The sequence below is a fragment of the Gopherus flavomarginatus genome, chromosome 5 (genome assembly GCF_025201925.1).
Source record: "Gopherus flavomarginatus isolate rGopFla2 chromosome 5, rGopFla2.mat.asm, whole genome shotgun sequence".
Taxonomy (NCBI): domain Eukaryota; kingdom Metazoa; phylum Chordata; order Testudines; family Testudinidae; genus Gopherus; species Gopherus flavomarginatus.
In genome coordinates, this window is record NC_066621.1 from 20,210,178 (window position 1) to 20,228,402 (window position 18,225).

Sequence of the window (18,225 nt, forward strand, 5' to 3'; positions counted from 1 at the left end):
CAATGTCCTGGAAGATTTCTTCCATTTGAATCTTATGTTTGTTTTTGATTGCAGAGCCCAGAATTTTGCTAGGCACCTTAAAAAGGCATGAAATCTCTACTGCAAAGCTTACAATCTAATCAGATGTATGGCCAGGACTCTAACTTCCTATCTTGATGTGTGTCTTTTTCTCAACCACCTTGTTTCATAGCCAAACTTTTTTGCTGGTCACTCAAGTAGTGTGTAGCTGCAGGATTTCCTAAAACACATTCTATCTTATACTGGATCTCACCACAAAACCATTGGGATATTTCGTTTTGTAACCTAACTAACTAGGATTTACACCTTCGTCCTTCTGCGTTCATCAGTTGCACGGGTTTGTATTGCCTCTCAGGTCAGTATCTTCACTGGGAAAGGAGGTATTTAGACCTGTTAGCTAAAACTTTGTGTTCACTCATTTTGATTTCCTTCTCTATTGACATCTAGAAAATGGAGAGTCATTGTGTTAAGGGTAAAGAACTTCTGTATTAAAATTTTTGTGTACTTCATAGATCAGAATGAAGACTGGAATTGAAGAATATTTGAAAAATTCTCTGTGACTTGGATTATTTTATTTAACAAAAAAAAAACTAGATCCTGTTATATACATTTTCAAAATAAATAAAAATCCAAAAACCCACCATTCTTTGTTATTTTTATCTGAATATAATCCAGGCATTATAATAAAACATCATAGAGTTATAAAGCCAAGCATTAACAAATAGTTAACAAAGGATAATGAAAACACAGACAGGCATAGACTCTTGCAATATTTGATGTATAGTTTTTCAACAATACGGTCTTGGTTTCTGGCATCTTAAATTTGTTTTGGTTCAATATATTATTAGAATTATTTCCACCAATAACTTAATTTAGTAGGAAAGAATTACTACTTCTCAATCCAGTTAATTCTGATTTTAAAACCTCAATTGTATGCTTTCTCTACTGTGCTGTCTTTTAAAAGCATTTTGTTTTGTAATTAGACTTTCAATTATCCACTGCTTTCTTTTCCTCCTCCCTAATAGATTATCCGGTATTTCATGTAGCATTTTTAACTTGCATAACGCTTTCAAAAAATGAAGCTGGGAGCTTAAATTCATAGCTTTACCAGACACTAAAAATCATGGACTATATAGAGACATTAGATTTATGGCTTATTACAAAAATCTGTAACCCACTAACAACCCTCCCTCCCACCAGCTGCTTTTCCTTTCTCCTTTCCTCCCTGTGACTGGGGGGAGGGGGGGAATTGCCAACTTCACCTTGAATGGTCCCTTGCAGTATGCGTCGGCTACTTATGCTAAACAATCTGTTCCACCTTGTATTTAGCATTGACACTCTGAGTACCTTTCCTAGACCTGAAGAAGAGCTCTGTGTAAGCTTGAAAGCTTGTCTCTCTCGCCAACAGAAGTTGGTCCAATCAAAGATATTACCTCACCCACCTTGTCTTCTAATATCCCAGGACCTACGTGGCTACAACAACACTGAATATAGCATTTGTGTCAAGTGATAATATCAAGTTGCCTTACTTGATTTTTCACCTTTCCCTATTTGATTCTTTGGATGGTTGGGGTAAAAATGGCAACCATATGTATTAAAACTGGAAATTTTTTCCCCACAAGAACATAAGCTGTATTCAGGATCAAGAAAAGTAATTTCTTCTGTCCTACCCTGGCCTCTTGATGTGTTTGGAAGAAAAAAGTGAGATGGAGTGAATCTTTTCTACTCCAGTACAGGAACAAACCACTTATGAAGTAGATCAGATTATATTACAAAATATATTTCAGTTTTCTCATTTTTTGCCTTTTTTTCTTTATAGGTGATTGGTCTGTTGGATGTGTTCACACCTGCTAAGTCACTGGAAGAATTCAATGATGTGTAGGTAACATCTTTGAAAACTGCAGCCCAAGCATATATGATTATAGAAATGTAGGGCTGGAATGAACCTTGAGAAGTCTAATCCAGCCCCTAAACTGTGGGTATACCATCACTGACAGGTGTTTGTCCAACCTGTTTTTAAAAACCTCCAATGATAGGGATTCCACAGCAAGTTTTTCCTAATATCTAACCTAAATCTTCCTTGCTTCAAATTAAGCCCATTACTACTTGTCGTACCTTTAGTGGATGTAGAGAACAATTGATCACTGTTCTCTTTATAACAGCCCTTAACATATTTGAAGACTGTTGCATCTTCCCCTGCTTCTCTTGTGTCTCTCTCCTGCTTTCCCCTCCTTCCCTCCCATAAGCTAGCACTACTATAGTAGTTTATGGGAGGGAAGGAGGGGAAAGCTACTATAATAGTGCTAGCTACCCTTGGTACGTGGTTGAAATTTGGAAGGATTATGAGGATTATAGTTAAATTTTGTTTTAGAATTACAGGTCTTTTCTGTCGCTAATTTCTTATTAATCATCTCATCCTTCCTCCTGCCAGTGTAGGATTGTTCCCCATAGTGCTTTTGCTAGTACCTTGTCTAGTCTAGTTTTAAACCTCTGAACTTCTACTACATCGCATGTGAGATTATTTCAAGGCCTAATCATTCTCCTTGTCCAGAAACTCTCACTTCTAATGATATCTCCTTGTTGTGCCATAAACAACTCCTTCCCTGTTTTATATTTACACCCTTCAAGTACTAGTAGATATCCTTTGTGTTCCTTCCATCACTGTTTACTCTTTGCTGAGCCAACCTATACATATTTAGGATGAGATTTTCAAAGGCACTCAGTTTCCTTTAACACCTTTTGAAAATCTCCGTTTTAGAGCTCCATTAATCTTGTCTAATTATGTAAAATAATCACCCTTTTTAAATGACAAAAAAGGGGCAGTGCATTCATGAGTTCTTTGAATCCATAGTATATGTAGTGGGGTGTCCTGGTCATCTCCCTTTGTGCTACTCAGGCAATGCTGTCAGTACCTGCCTTGGCGGGTATGAGTGCTTTGAAAGAGATTGACTGGGTTGGGAATTAGCATTTACCTTATCTGGAATAAGGCCACCTGTGCCAAGCCATTCATAAATTTTTAAAAGATATGATCCAGTAGATATTTGTGTTTCATGTTGGACTAAAGATGAAACCAATTAACTTTGAGAGACAGTGAGTCTGTGCCTATAGCTTGAAATTGACCTGGAAAGAGAGTATGAAAGCAGTCTTGTTTGGTTACTTTAGTGACTTCAAAACTGCTATAGTTTATCACCAAATTCCAGCCCCTTATGGAACAGGTTTATATTTCTGGAATCGTGATGTGCCTGGGAATGGCTTGTAGCAGGATACAGCTGTGAGTTGCTGCAAGCAGTTGACAAGGCATTGTCATGAGCTGTATAAATACAGTCTTTGATCCTGACAGATGGAGGGTGAGATGTAGGGGAAGTAGATAAATGGATATCTAGACCTGTAAGTTGTTTTTGGATCCCACGCAAGTGTGATTCTGCAGCACAAAGGACAAGAGAGCACATGTTCTGTTAATGCAAACCTAGGACATTACTCTGTTAACTGTTGTATGCCTAATGTAGAGTGCTCTCACAAGTCTGCTTTCAGCTAGTCCACTGGCATATGAAGGAAGGTGGTCTCTGGGGGCTGTGACCTCTTCACTGGCTTGCAGATAGTAGCATTTGACAAATGGGGTATTTGTATTTTCTTCAAAGGCATATCTTAAAGCAGATCTCTACTGTTGAGTCTGTGCTCCATTACCATGTCTTGCAGGATTCTCCTAGGTAAATTCCATTACCAGACAATACTTGGTTGGCTCATTCCTGCTCCTGCTAAACAGGCCAGGATCTCTTATTTCCAGCCATGAGTCCCTTGCATTACTATGCACTAGCTAAGTGGAGCCACAGTAGCTATTTTGTCTTTCAGTTACTACTTATTTAGATCTCTCTTTTGGCTCAGTAAAACTAAGCCTAGTGCCTTCAGCTTTCTTTAAATAAAACAGAATTTGATCGTTGTGCCTCTTTCTCAGTCATCTGGTCTTACCACTTTAGGTTGCCTGCCTCCATTTTGTTTTTCTTTGCCCCTCTCCCCCTTCCCCACCCAATCAAAAAAGAAGCAGCTCTTTGGCTTGCACAGTGGTCAATATACTGATTCAATGACCAACAATATGGTTGCCATTTTCAATGTTTAGGGAAGAACCAGAGCTGTCCTATCGGAATTCAGGTTTGTCTGCAAATAGTCAAGACTTGGGGTCAGCATTTAACACTTTCCTGGGCACCTGAGGCTAAGTCAGCTAGAAAGCTGAGAGGTAAAAAGTATCTTATAATGCCATAGTTGAACGAGCCTGCTGGGTGTTAATTGGGCACATGGTTTCAACACAAGTTAGGCATGAAGTCCTGAGGTTGCACTTTGACCCCTTTGAAGTGTTCAGCTGTGTCATGCTTTTGGATATTGAAGTCACCTCATGCCAGGCTCACCTCCATGCTTTGAGAATGATGCTTTAGGTACAGCTTGAAACACATACTGAGGTGATGTGAACATTCTGCAGCTGCTCTTGGTCAAGACTGTTCAAAGCCTCTGGGGATTCAGGCCAGGTCTACAGTACAAATCTGTATCAGTATAACTATGTCGCTTGGGGTGTGAAAAATCCACACCCCTGAGCGATGTAGTTATATTGACCTAGCTCCCTATGTAGACAGCGCTATGTCGACAGGAAAGCTTTTCCCCCTGCCATAGCTATCGCCTCTCGGGGAGGTGGATTAACTACGCCAACGGCAGCAGCTCTCCCATCGGCATAGGAGCGTCTTCACTAAAGTGCTACAGCAGCGCAGCCCTCAGAGTCTAAACATTTTGGTGTTGATGGGTCATATCCCCACACCAGGGGTAGGTACATGGGTACTTGTTTGTTATCTCCTTCACGTCCTTTGTTCTGTCATATTGCCATTGCTGCGATTCACGCATATGGACTTTTTCTGTCTGTAGAAGATGGTGGTTTAACCACCTTTTTATAGATCAATGTGATAGAAATGGATGAAAGCAATGTAAGAGCTAGGTGTACCTTGTGATTCAAGGTGCTGTGCTAATGCCAGCGTCCCGGGCCCTGATGCATTGACACAACATTCTTTTCTTGCCATATGGAATCAAGGGGATGTTTATGGCAACACAAGAATTCCTTGTTATGTGGATGCTGCTTAATGAGCCTGAAGACTTTTCAGATACACTGCAGATCTCCATAGGAATTGAACTAAAAGCTACACATTACCACCCCAGAGAGTCCAAGATAGCTAAGGGATACTTCTTCAGCTAGACAATCAAGGATTTCCGAGTTAAGACCAGTGGAGTCCTTTGAACTTAGGCCACACGGAAGAAAGGTCGCAGCTGCCCATCAGCTCAAACCAGACTGAATGGGTGGCAGTATTTCTCATACAACACTAGCATTTCTGATTTGGCAGGATGCATCGTATAAAAGTGACTATGGCAACAAGGAAAACTGCCCATGGTTTGATGCCCATGATTTTAGATGCAGGTTTGCCTTCATTGGGGAAGGGCTTCCAATGTGAAGACCCTGCCTTGCATAAACAAGTACAAAACTGAGCTATAGAAGATTGAGCTCCAATTTTTAGATTTTCTCTCACAGAGTCTTTTTCTGAGCAAGCCAATTTAAAGTTCTTGGGTAAAATTTACAAAAGTAACTAGGAACTAAGTAACTGAAATGCCAAAGACACTTCTAAAGGTGGGATTTACGTCTCTTAAAAATGTTACTTCTGGTGTTTAAGTTGCTCTGCATTTATGTATCGCCGCTAATTGTCTGCGACTCATCCCCCTTGGGTTTCAGAGCCTGGGCTTTAGCCCAAAAAGAAATGTCTGCACTGGTATTTTTGGTCCCATAATTCGATCCCAAGTACATTGACCTGAGCTCCGAGACACTCTGCTGCAGGTTGTCGTGTGGTTTTATTTTTGCATTGTAGACATACCCATAGACTTCTGACAGGGGAGAGATCTCCCTAAGTAGTAGTCATGTACTACTATACAGTGAGAGTTTAATGTAATTGGCCCCTGCCATCCTTAGCACTGCAAACAAAATCTGCACCATTCAGAATTAAACGATTTAGATGACAAAACCCTTGCTTCTGAGCTTGGTAAAGGCCCTTTGCTACCAGAGGGAATAGGGGAGAATATACAGGGACTCTTCTGCTCATATACTGCTTCATAGCAAAACATTATGTTCTTTTTGGGTTTGTGACAGCAATGTCTATTAGGAGAAGCACTACAGAATCAGCAGAGTCCAGAGTATCTTATTTGAAGTACTGTGGGAACCAGCAAAGAAGATTGCTTCCAAAAAATTTCAGCACGTTAGGCCGAATTTTTTTTTTTAACACAATTTTATGAAAAATACCTACACTTCTGAAGTTAGGTAGTTTTGGGCTTCCTAATGTAAAACTATTACATTGCAAATAGACTTTCACAATCTGCTCTTTCTCTTAGATGTACTTTGGGTACATTTAGAAGGTCTAGAAATGGTACTCTTTCCAACACAATTCTGCCTGTTTGCACTAATGGAGCAACTCAGTATGAAAGTATAGTGAGCGTGTGCGGGGACACAGCTTCTAGTTTCGCTAGAATTTATCATTCTTTAATCTGGAACAATGCCAAAATAAAAATGGAATGTAAATTTCCTACTGAGAAGAACAAAAATAGAAAGTATTGGGTTTTTTTTTGTGGCTTTATATTTGGATGGCTGACCAGCTACCTATTGTATCTTTGGAATAAGGTGCATTAATTGTTGAAAGTAACTAGAGTAAAATCCTTATACATAAAATTATCGATGGTGTTTAAAATACAATTTCTTGGCTTTTTAATTTCTCTTTGTAGTTGTTGTTAGAACGTAGAAAAAAAAGACAGACTCTATAGACTTTGAACACCTTTATTGTCATAACTGAGGAAATCCTTGTCCAATCATTTTACATTTGGTAGAACCACATCTGCATTAGTAAAGGTTTGCCAGAATAGGAATATCATCAGATCCTGCTAGTATAGACTCAGTGTAGCTTATTTTGCTCACTGAACATAAGGGATTGAAGTAATGTAGTCCAGGACTTTACAAACCAATATTTTTGCTTGTTTGTATGGATGGGTAGTTTGAAAAGCAGTGGACACTTCATATCCCAAAGAAAACTGTCATTCAATTTCATGCTTCAGGACATAAGCCGACATTGCCACTGGGGTCAGGAAGGAGTTTCTTGCCCCACTCGCTATTCCATCCCGTAGAACATTGTTCAGCATGGGTATGCTGTTTTCCTGTGAAGCATTGGTATGGGCACTCACCTGGGGTTCCAAATGTCCCAGTATGTTCCCAATGCCATGCAAATGAATAAAATTGCTCTGCTACTTCAGATGTTTCTTAGTTGACAAAAGGTTACGGAAAGAAAAGAGGAGTCTTAAATGGAGCTGCCTTTTAGTCATCTGTATTGAACAAGAAAACGCTTTGTTCAGGAGTGTATGAGGAACAGAAAGGATGTCTCCATAGTGGTCAGTTATTCTAATATCCTATTCCGTATGAAGCAAAGCTTCATTTAAGCCCTGTGGGAGTGCTAGTTTGCTTAGTAATTGTCTTTCATGGGAGAAAAGGGTATTTCCTGGTGGCTCTCCCTGTCCTACCTTTCCTTTTGTTTCTAGGTACCTGGTGACCCACCTCATGGGGGCTGATCTGAACAATATTGTGAAATGTCAGAAGCTCACAGATGACCATGTACAGTTTCTTATATACCAAATTCTTCGGGGTCTGAAGGTACTTGCACCAGTCCTATCAAAATACTGGGGAGATGGAAATTCCTGAAGGGTACAGTCCTACTTAGAGATTAACACAAATGGATTGTGGAGTTTATTCAATCTCTTAGTGCATGTAGGGTAACCTTCTGTTGGCCTTTCTCCTGTCCACTTAATGATTCAGTATTGTTATGTGCTCCACCAGAAACTCAGAGTGAACACATTCTCACATTGTGCATAGCAATGGGCTGAGTCTGGAAGGTTATGAATAAGAGCTGTTCTGTGCATAGTGGATCTTTTATCCCTGCAATTTATTTAATTATTCTAGTTTCATTGTTGATAACAGTGAATTCTTAAGTGTCTGGAAGGAGACAGACTAAGTATGAAACACCTTTGTGCATATGACCCATGGAAGGCTTATGCACCACTTAAGTCCCACTTCATTCCTACTGCAAATGAACTGGGGTGGGGGGAGGTTATATGCTCTAGTAGTAATGACATGGGAGGATGTTTACTCATACTGATCTGTAAAATATCTGTCATCTTGTGTTACAGTACATCCATTCGGCTGACATAATACACAGAGTGAGTATTGGTACTAGGAGAGGAGTAATACAATCTACCCAAAGACACAGCAAGTCAAAGTAGAGCTGGGAACAGAACCCAGGAATCTTAACATCATTTTCCCACTACTAGACTACTTCCTGCCATATTCCCGAGCAGCTTTCATCCCAATTTTACAGGTGCTGTGCTGAATAGATTCAATGTCACACGTTTTAAATACATTGATTTCAGTACATTTTAAACAAAGTTATACTAACTGCTGCTTATACAGAAGGCCTATGAGAACAGGAGAAAACTCAGTAAAAATTGGCTCTAGAATGAGACTCCCCTTCACCCCACTATAAAAAGTTGCATTCTTATTTAAATGGTTGTTAATGCCAAATGCAGACAGTGCATAGACTCTGCCATAGCTGCAGCTAATACGTTGTTATGCAAGACTGATGCTAATATTGTTTCCTTCTTTTTTAGGACTTAAAACCTAGTAACCTAGCTGTAAATGAAGACTGTGAGCTGAAGGTAATCTGGCGATAGTAGGCACTTAGTTTGACTTCTGATTTGAGTAGTTATGGTGGACATTGAAGATGCAGAACTTACTTAAGCAAATCAGCTTCTTAATAGTTCATCTTAAAATGCCTGGAATACTTTAGTCCTCACCTGTTGTATGTTTTCAAGGGGCTGAAAGTAGGTTTGTGCTAAATTCCAATTTAACTTTTTACGTGTTGTGTGAATTTAGTGCTCGTGAGAGTAAAAGCTAACAACTCTGGCTTGGAATTGAGCACAGCACAGTACAGTTAGAGGCAAGTTATGACACACAACCCTGCCTCAGTGCTGATACTCGAGGCCTATTCTATTTTTGTCTAGTGCCTTAATTTGTGTTCCATGATCTACTCTTTGCATTGTTCCATCCAGCTCTTTCTCCACCCAGTCTCAAAACTGCCTGATTATTTGTTCTAAAGAGTTTGGGTTTCATTTTTCCATTGCAGTAGTGTGCAGCTTTCTTTTTTTGGTTCTGCAGATTCTGGATTTTGGTTTGGCCCGGCACACGGATGATGAGATGACTGGGTATGTGGCTACCAGGTGGTACAGGGCTCCTGAGATCATGCTGAACTGGATGCATTACAACCAGACAGGTACATTAGCAGACGAGTTTTGCCACATTTTGATAGTGTAGCTCTCATCTTGATAGGGATTGTTTTATGGACACACACACCCCTTCCATTTGTAAATGTGCAACTGGGGCAACTATAGCAACTGTACTTGAGTAATGCTGAATGGGAGGAGGCAGCATCATGCGGCCAGCCAGCTGTCCATGGACAACAGCATGAGTATCATTTACATTAGCATTCACAGGGTTTCATTTAAATCATTCACTTACAATCCTTGAGATTATAATGAGCAAAATATCCAACCTCATAGATATTCCTCTCATTTTGCCAGGTCATGACTTCCTATAGGGATAGATAATATAAATGTGCTCCTTTGATTGCATACCTCTTTTTTTTCTTTTTCTGTTCTCCTGTCACCCTCTCCTCTTTACTTGTGTATACATCCCCCTGGAAGGTTTTGTGGCCTTCCTTTTCCATCTGTTTCCATTTGGGTATGACAGGGGTAAGACCAGGCCCTCTTGCAGCTGTGCAAATCCATTCCACAGACATCTGTCTGCCTTGAACAGGCTTTTCCCTCTTCCTCTGTGGACTTTGATGTCTGATGGGGCATTATGCCCAACTGGGGAAACTTTCATCTAATTAGGTATTAGATTTGCTTCGTCAAGTGTCAGCTGAGGGTGACGGAATGTTGTTGGCTGGCCTGGGACATGTTGTAAGTTGTATTTAACGCCAAAGCATGGAGTTATTTCTACTTATTGATAAAGGTAATTCTGTTGAGATTTTATTTTTCCTATACAACATTTATCTTTTTCTTCTTGTTTTGTTCAGTTGATATTTGGTCAGTGGGGTGCATTATGGCTGAGCTGTTGACTGGAAGAACATTGTTTCCTGGTACAGACCGTATCCTTTAAAAATTTTATTTTCTCTTTTGGAATGTAAATTAGAGCTCTTCACTTTCACCCATTTCACAAGGAAATAAAATTTTCAGCGATGACTTCTTGGCTAGGTGTGTCCCACATGAGAAATCACTACTGTGCAAAAGAAGGCAGAACTCTTTCTCTTCACTGGTACCTGCATCTGACGAAGTGGGTATTCACCCACGAAAGCTCATGCTCCAATACGTCTGTTAGGATATGTGTACACTACGGGATTATTTTGATTTTACATAAACCGGTTTTGTAAAACAGATTGTATAAATTCGAGTGCACGCGGCCACACTAAGCACATTAATTCGGCGGTGTACGTCCATGTACCAAGGCTAGCGTTGATTTCCGGAGCGTTGCACTGTGGGTAACTATCCCGTAGCTATCCCATAGTTCCCACAGTCTCCCCCGCCCATTGGAATTCTAGGTTGAGATCCCAATGCAAAAACAGTGTCGTGGGTGATTCTGGGTAAATGTCGTCATTCAATCCTTTCTCCGTGAAAGCAACGGCAGACAATCATTTCGCGCCCTTTTTCCCTGGATTGCCCTGGCAGACGCCATATCACGGCAACCATGAAGCCCGTTTTGCCTTGTCACTGTCACCATATGTGTACTGGATGCTTCTGACAGACGCAGTGCTACACAGCAGCATTCATTTGCTTTTGCAAGGTAGCAGAGACGGTTACCATCCCTATTGCACCATCTGCCATTGTAAACTGGCGATGAGATGACAGTTATCAGTCGTTTTGTCTGCTGTCATGCGTGCTCCTGGCTGGCCTCGCTGAGGTCGGCTGGGGGCGCATGGACAAAAATGGGAATGACTCCCTGGGTCATTCCCTTCTTTATGTTTTGTCTAAAAATAGAGTGAGTCCTGCCTAGAATATGGGGCAAGTGTACTAGAGAACCAGAGAGCACAGCCGCTCTGTGTCAGAGCCCCAGAGATCCCGCAGAAATGATGAGCTGCATGCCATTCTAAGGGGTGCCTCTGCAACAACCCCACCCGTTGCTTCCCTCATCCCCCAACCCTCCTGGGCTACTGGTGCAGTGTCCCCCCATTTGTGTGATGAAGTAATAAGGAATGCAGGACTAATAAACACTGACTTTTTAGTGAGATAAAATGAGGAGGAGGAAGCCTCCAGCTTCTATGATAGTCCAGGCAGTACAGAACCTTTTCTTTAGACATGAAAGTGTGGGGAGGGGGGGCTGATAGAGCTCAGCCTCCAGTTGCTATAATGAGGACTGTTACCAGCCGTTCTGTACCATCTGCTGGGAATGACCAGGAGTCATTCCCATTTTTACCCAGGCACCCCCAGCTGACCTCACCGAGGCCAGCCAGGAGCACTCACGGGTTGATGATGAAGACGGTTATCAGTCATATTGTACCGTCTGCCACCGGAAGGGGATGCTGGTGTTCAGCGCTGCAGCACCCCGTCTACCAGAAGCATGCAGTAGACATAGGGTGACATTGAAAAAAGGCGAGAAATGTTTTTTTCCCTTTTCTTTCGGGGAGCGGGGCGGGGGGAAGGTGTAAATTGACGACATATATCCTGAAACACCCGGGAAAATGTTTTTGACCCTTCAGGCACTGAGAGCTTAGCCAAGAATGCAAATGCTTTTCGGAGACTGCGGGGACTGTAGGATAGCTGAAGTCCTCAGTCCCCCCCGACTCCTTCCATGAGCGTCCATTTTATTCTTTGGCTTTCCGTTGCGCTTGTCACACAGCACTGTGCTGTGGACTCTGTATCATAGCCTGGAGATTTTTTCAAATGCTTTAGCATTTTGTCTTCTGTAACGGAGCTCTGATAGAACAGATTTGTCTCCCCATACAGCAAAGAGTCCTGTGGCACCTTATAGACTAACAGACGTTTTGGAGCATGAGCTTTCGTGGATGAATACCCACTTCGTCAGATGCATGTCACCCACGAAAGCTCATGCTCCAAAACGTCTGTTAGTCTATAAGGTGCCATAGGACTCTTTGCTGCTTTTACAGATCCAGACTAACACGGCTACCCCTCTGATACTCTCCTCATACAGCGATCAGATCCAGTATCTCCCGTACGGTCCATGCTGGACCTCTTTTTGGATTTGGGACTGCATGGCCACCCGTGCTGATCAGAGTTCCACGCTGGGCAAACAGGAAATGAAATTCAAAAGTTTGTGGGGCTTTTCCTGTCTACCTGGCCAGTGCATCCGAGTTCAGATCGCTTTCCAGAGCGGTCACAATGGTGCACTGTGGGATACCGCCCGGAGGCCAATACCGTCAATTTGCAGCCACACTAACCCTAATCTGACATGGCAATACCGATTTCAGTGCTACTCCCCTCGTTGGGGAGGAGTACAGAAATTGGTTTAAAGAGCCCTTTATATCGATATAAAGGGCTTCATTGTGTGGACGGGTGCAGGGTTAAATCGGTTTAACGCTGCTAAATTCCGTTTAAACGCATAGTAGACCAGGCCTTAGTCTACAAGGTGCCACAGGACTCTTTACTGCTTTTATGGTTCCAGACTAACACTGCTGCCCCTCTGATACTTGCCATTACTAGAACTATCTTGTGGTCAATTGCTGGGAGTCCCTCAACTTGTCAGTCTGGCAAAATTATTGGGTTCTGGGTTTGGTCAGTGGCACAATATGCCCCATATCCCTATTGCATCCTGCTTGTGCTTATTGCAGATTCCTTATAAGTATAAAATATCCCTTATTTCTCAGTAAGGTGACCTTCCTTGTGTGTTTAAATGGGGTGCTATTAAAGCAGTGATTCTCCTGCTGCTTTAGGCTGGGAATCGCTTGCCAATTTGTTGCAAATATCCAAATCCCTTGTCAGATGCTTACTAATTTTAATCAGATGGGTTCCACTCCCCCTTTCAGTGTGTGCTGGTGCAGATGTGAGGGCTCAGGCTCTGTTGTTTTTAGAATTGTTTTGATAGCACCACAGGGGCCTGGGTGAGATCTTTTGGCAAACCTACAAGAGAGGCGACATGCATCTGATGAAGTGGGTATTCACCCACAAAAGCTCATGCTCCAGTACGTCTATTAGTCTTTAAGGTGCCACAGGATTCTTTGTCGCTTTTTACAGATCCAGACTAACACAGCTACCCCTCTGATACTTGACTACAAGAGAGGGTAATTTGTTAGAGGGAGAATAAATCCTTTACAGGAGCATCTAGGACAGTGGTCACCAATCGATCGATTGCGATTGACTGTTCGATCCTAGAGGAACTCCCAGTCGATTGCGGTCTTCGGTGGTGCAGTGTGGCTACCGCCAAGGCAGACTTCCTGCCTGCCCTGGCCCCACACCGCTCCTGGAAGTGGCCAGTTCAAGGGGGAGCGGGGTTCTCCTTCCACGCGCTGCTCCTGCCTGCAAGCACCACACCCACCGCTCACATTGGCTAGGAGAACTGCGCGGGCAGTGCTTGCAGAGAGGCAGTAAGCAGAGCCATGTGCCCACCGCAGGGGCGTGTTGGCCCCTTCGAGGAGTGGCTTGGGGCCGGGTTAGGCCCTTAACCTCGCTGCACCATCCACTGACCAGGAGCCTCCAGAAGTAAGTGCTGCCCGTCAGGAGGCCACACCCCAACCCTCATCCTTGAGCCCCCTCCCAGAGCCTGCATCTCGAACCCCCTCCTGCACTCCAAGCCCCACCCTGTACCCCCTTCTGCACCCCAACACTATGCCTCAGCCCAGAGCCAGCACTCCATACCTCCTCCTGCACGCAAACTCCCTCCCATGGCCCTCACCCCCTCCTACACCTCTGCCCCAGGCTCAGCCCAGAGCCCCCTCCCACACTGCGAACCCCTCATCCCAGCCCAGAGCCCGCACCCCTTCCTGAATGCCAACCCCCTGCCTCAGCCCGATGAAAGTGAGTGAGGTTGGGGGACAGCAAGCGACGGAGGGTGGAGGGGATGGAGTGAGGGGGATGGGGCATCAGGAAAGGGGTAGGGTAGATCCTAGGTTGCCCTTAGATTCAAAAAGTGATCTTGGGTGTAAAAAGGTTGGAGATCACTGATCTACAAAAATCTTCTCCAGGGAATTAAAACCAAAAAAACTACTATTTGGAACAAATTGGTGTGTTTCAAAGAAAAAAAAAAACTTTAGTACAGCTGTTAAATTACTAGGGATAAACATCATCCCTGGCAGAGGTGATTGACTGACATCTAAATATAGGGATGGATTTTGACAGAGATTAACCACCTTTCACCAAAATTCCCCCCACACCGCACACTCGATTGTAATGTGTCTGAATAAGCACTAACATTTACATCTATTTACTGGAACATATTGTCATTCAGTTTTCTATTAATGTTTAATATGTGTGATACAGCATGGCCAGAGGGCTGCAGGAGAGTGTTAGAAGGGAGCCGTATTCCCTGTAAAGGGAAGAAAGTTTGCTATAGATTAACTAGAGCACCTAAAGCCAATTAGAGCACCTGCAGTCAGTCACATGATAAAAACCCCCACTTCAATCAAACAGTGTGGGAGTTGGAGCAGAAAGGATTGGTATTGGAGCAGAGAACAGTTTGAAGAGAAGCAGAGGAAAGTTTGGAGGAGTGCTGCGGTGAGCTAAGAAGTCCGAGACCCTAGGTAAGGGGCACCTGGCCTGTGCAGAGGGAGGGCAGGAAGCCCCCCCGACAAGCTGAAGGGCAGGAGAAGGAAGTAGCCCAGGGGAAGGAATTACCAGTTCAAATGGTTCACCACTATCCTCAGGGCCCCTGAGCTGGGACTTGGAGTAGAGAGCGGGCCCAGGTCCCTCCCTCTCCACTCCCCTCCTCTAGGACACTAGTGGGGCAATTAATATTCCAATTCAGGGGCAAGAAATGGCGCCCTGAACCGCACCCCAAAGAAGAGAGAGCACGAGACCCATCATAATACTGCGGCAATTTGCCACACGTGGTATTAGCAGTGGGATTTGCGCGCTGGGGACTTAAAACCCGGGTTAGGCAAAACCCTCCCATCCTTAAGATGGACGACTTGGTCAACGCCCTAATACAAGCCACTGTGGTCCAGCAGGAGGCTACCCGGGTCCAAGCAACTGCCCAACAGGAGGCAACTTGGATGCAGCAGGAGACTAATCATCTGTTGGTGAGTCAGGCTGCCCAGGACTGAGCCCTGCTGAAAGACCTGGTGAACCAGATGAAGGCCCTTATGGAACTGAATCGCAACTGTGAAGGGACCTGGACCATATGGGCCAGCCATTGCCTACAGAAAATGACACGGGAGGATGATATGGAGGCATATCTCCTGGCTTTTGAAAGAGCAGCCCTGTGGGAGGCCTGGCCCCAAGATCAGTGGTCTGGTATCCTTGCCCCATTCCTGTGTGGGAAGGCCCAGAAGATCTACTACGATGTGGCTGCAGAGACTGCAGCAGATTACTCCCAGCTGAAGGCAGAGATCCTGGCCAGATCTGGAGTAACGACGGCATTGCGAGCCCAGAGGTTCCATAAGTGGCAGTGTACGGAGGACAAGACACTCCGATCACAATTGTTTGACCTGATCCACCTGACCCGGAAATGGCTGCGCTCTGAGGCCCTCAGCTCTGAGAAGATGATGGAGGTCCTGGTACTGGACTGGTATACGAGGGGGCTACCACCAGTTCTCCGGGCTTGGGTTGGCCAGAATGACCCTTCCACCTATGATGAGTTGGTCTCCCTCGTGGAAAGACAGCTGGCAGCCCGTGAACTGTTCCAGACCCCAGGCGGGGAGACACGGCAATCCAGGAAGCCAAACCCAAACCCAAGGCCGTGGACTGTCGAGAACTATAGGAGAACTGTAACAGGGAGGAAAGAGACTGATGAATGGCCCGAGGCCAAGAAGGGACCTGGGGCTTTGGGAAGAGAGGTGGGGGGCTGGCCAAATAGCCCCTGGCAGAGGATGACAACCGGAATAAGAGGGCGATGTTATGAGTGTGGGGAATTGGGGCATATAGCAGTCCAATGCCCCAACAGAGAAGAATATTTGCAGTGTAATCTGGGGGATTATGGGGAGCAATGTGGCCTAATCGGCCTGGTAGGGGTCACAATGACCTCACATGGGTATACAAGATCAGTAAAAATGAATGGTATTAAGACCATAGCATTAATAGATTCTGGGAGTGCTGTCACGCTGGTCTCGGGGAAGTTGGTGGGGTGAGACCAACTAACCCGGACCAAAAACAGGGGTAACGTGCGTGCATGGCACCGTGAATTTTTACCCCACAATCCCAGAGTGGATTGAGATCCAGGGGAATACTACCAGGGTGACTGCAGGGGTGGTCCCCAAGCTCCCCTACCCTGTCTTAATGAGTAGGGACTTCCCTGGGTTTGAGAGCTTACTTACCCCAATAGAGCCAGGGGAGGGTAGCAACCCCCAGGCTGAGATGGAGGCACCTACAGATAGCCTCACCCCAATGTTTGCCGAATTTGCTCCAGAGTTATTCTCATCTCCTGGGAAACCCCGAAAGTCTAGGCAAGAAAGGAGGGCAGATAAAAGATTAGGGACCAGGATTCTAGCAGAGAATCAAAAAACTTTCCTTGTGGGTAGGCAAACTCGCCCAGGAGGCCAGGAGATAATTCAGGCCAAGAAGGACTTGGAGGCGGTTCCTAGCCCAAGTGGGAGCAACCCAGGGGGGAAGAGTAGAATTAGGCCCCCTAGATGTAGGTCAGATCGGTACTGCATGTGAGAATTTCGGGCAGGACCAGGCCAATGATCCACTATATGTGGATGTGAGGGAGGAGGTAGTGGAAGTAAATGGCGTACCTGTGGAAGGAAAGATCAAAGGCCCAAGGCCATATTATGTGCTCAAATGCAATCTCTTGTACAGGATAGAGAAAATACGAGGGGAAGAAGTAGAGCAACTCTTAGTCCCACGGAAACACACAAGGGCAGTACTAGAGTTAGCTCACAGTCATCTATTTGGGGGACATCTAGGAGTAGACAAGACACTGGATAGAGTCCTAAGAAGGTTTTATTGGCCAGGGATACGTGCAGAAGTCCAGCGCTATTATGCCTCCTGCCCTGAATTCCAGTTGCATAGCCCTCGACCTTACTTGTGGGCCCCATTAGTACCTTTGCCTATTATTGAAGTCCCTTTTGAGAGGATAGCCATGGACATAGTGGGCCCACTGGAAAGATCGGCACGGGGCCACCAAAACGTACTAGTCATCCTTGACTACGCCACGCGGTATCCAAAGGCCATTCCTTTAAGAAACCCCACATCCAAGCAATAGCAAAAGAACTACTACAGGTTTTTGCCAGAGTGGGCATCCCTAAGGAGATCCTGACAGATCAAGGAACCCCATTCATGTCAGAGTTAATGAAGGACTTATGTGCCCTACTCCGCATCCAGGCCATACGAACCTCAGTCTACCATCCACAAACAGATGGACTGGTAGAGCGGTTTAATCGTACCCTTAAAAGTATGATCCGGAAGGTGGAGCACAGGATGGAAAAGACTGGGATACCCTTCTACCATATCTAATGTTTGCTGTACAGGAAGTCCCCCAGGCATCTACTGGTTTCTCTCCCTTTGAACTATTATACGGACGCCACTCACGTGAGATATTAGATATCGCCAAGGAAGATTGGGAAGAACAACCCAACCCAGGAAAGAATGTCATTGAGCACGTGACGCAGATAAGAGAGCGAATAACTTGAGTAACCCCTATAGTACAAGAACATTTGGAAAAAGCACAAGAGGCCCAGCGGACATATTACAACCGTCGGGCGAAAGTATGGAGATTTCAGCTGGGGGAACGAGTGATGGTGCTAGTACCGACAGCAGAAAGCAAACTCCTAGCCAGCTGGCACGGACCATATGAGATAGTGGAAGCAATTGGGGAGGTGGATTATAAGGTCAGACAACAAGACCGCCGAAAGCCAGAGCAAATCTACCACATCAACTTACTGAAGCCCTGGCTTGACTGAGCGACGTCTCTGGTTATTCGAGGAGCTCCAC

The 18,225-nt window shown here is 44.5% G+C and overlaps 1 protein-coding gene across 2 annotated transcripts in view; it reads left to right on the plus strand.

Annotated features, from left to right (window-relative positions):
• The window catches only part of MAPK14 (mitogen-activated protein kinase 14), a 63,104-nt gene that overhangs the window by 26,518 nt on the left and 18,361 nt on the right, over nucleotides 1–18,225 (plus strand). For both annotated transcript variants that reach the window (XM_050956611.1, XM_050956610.1), the window contains exons 3-8: nucleotides 1,838–1,896; nucleotides 7,618–7,729; nucleotides 8,263–8,292; nucleotides 8,740–8,787; nucleotides 9,287–9,401; nucleotides 10,206–10,277. In XM_050956611.1, the coding sequence (XP_050812568.1) occupies nucleotides 1,838–1,896; nucleotides 7,618–7,729; nucleotides 8,263–8,292; nucleotides 8,740–8,787; nucleotides 9,287–9,401; nucleotides 10,206–10,277 (436 nt within the window). The remainder of the gene's footprint in view (nucleotides 1–1,837; nucleotides 1,897–7,617; nucleotides 7,730–8,262; nucleotides 8,293–8,739; nucleotides 8,788–9,286; nucleotides 9,402–10,205; nucleotides 10,278–18,225) is intronic.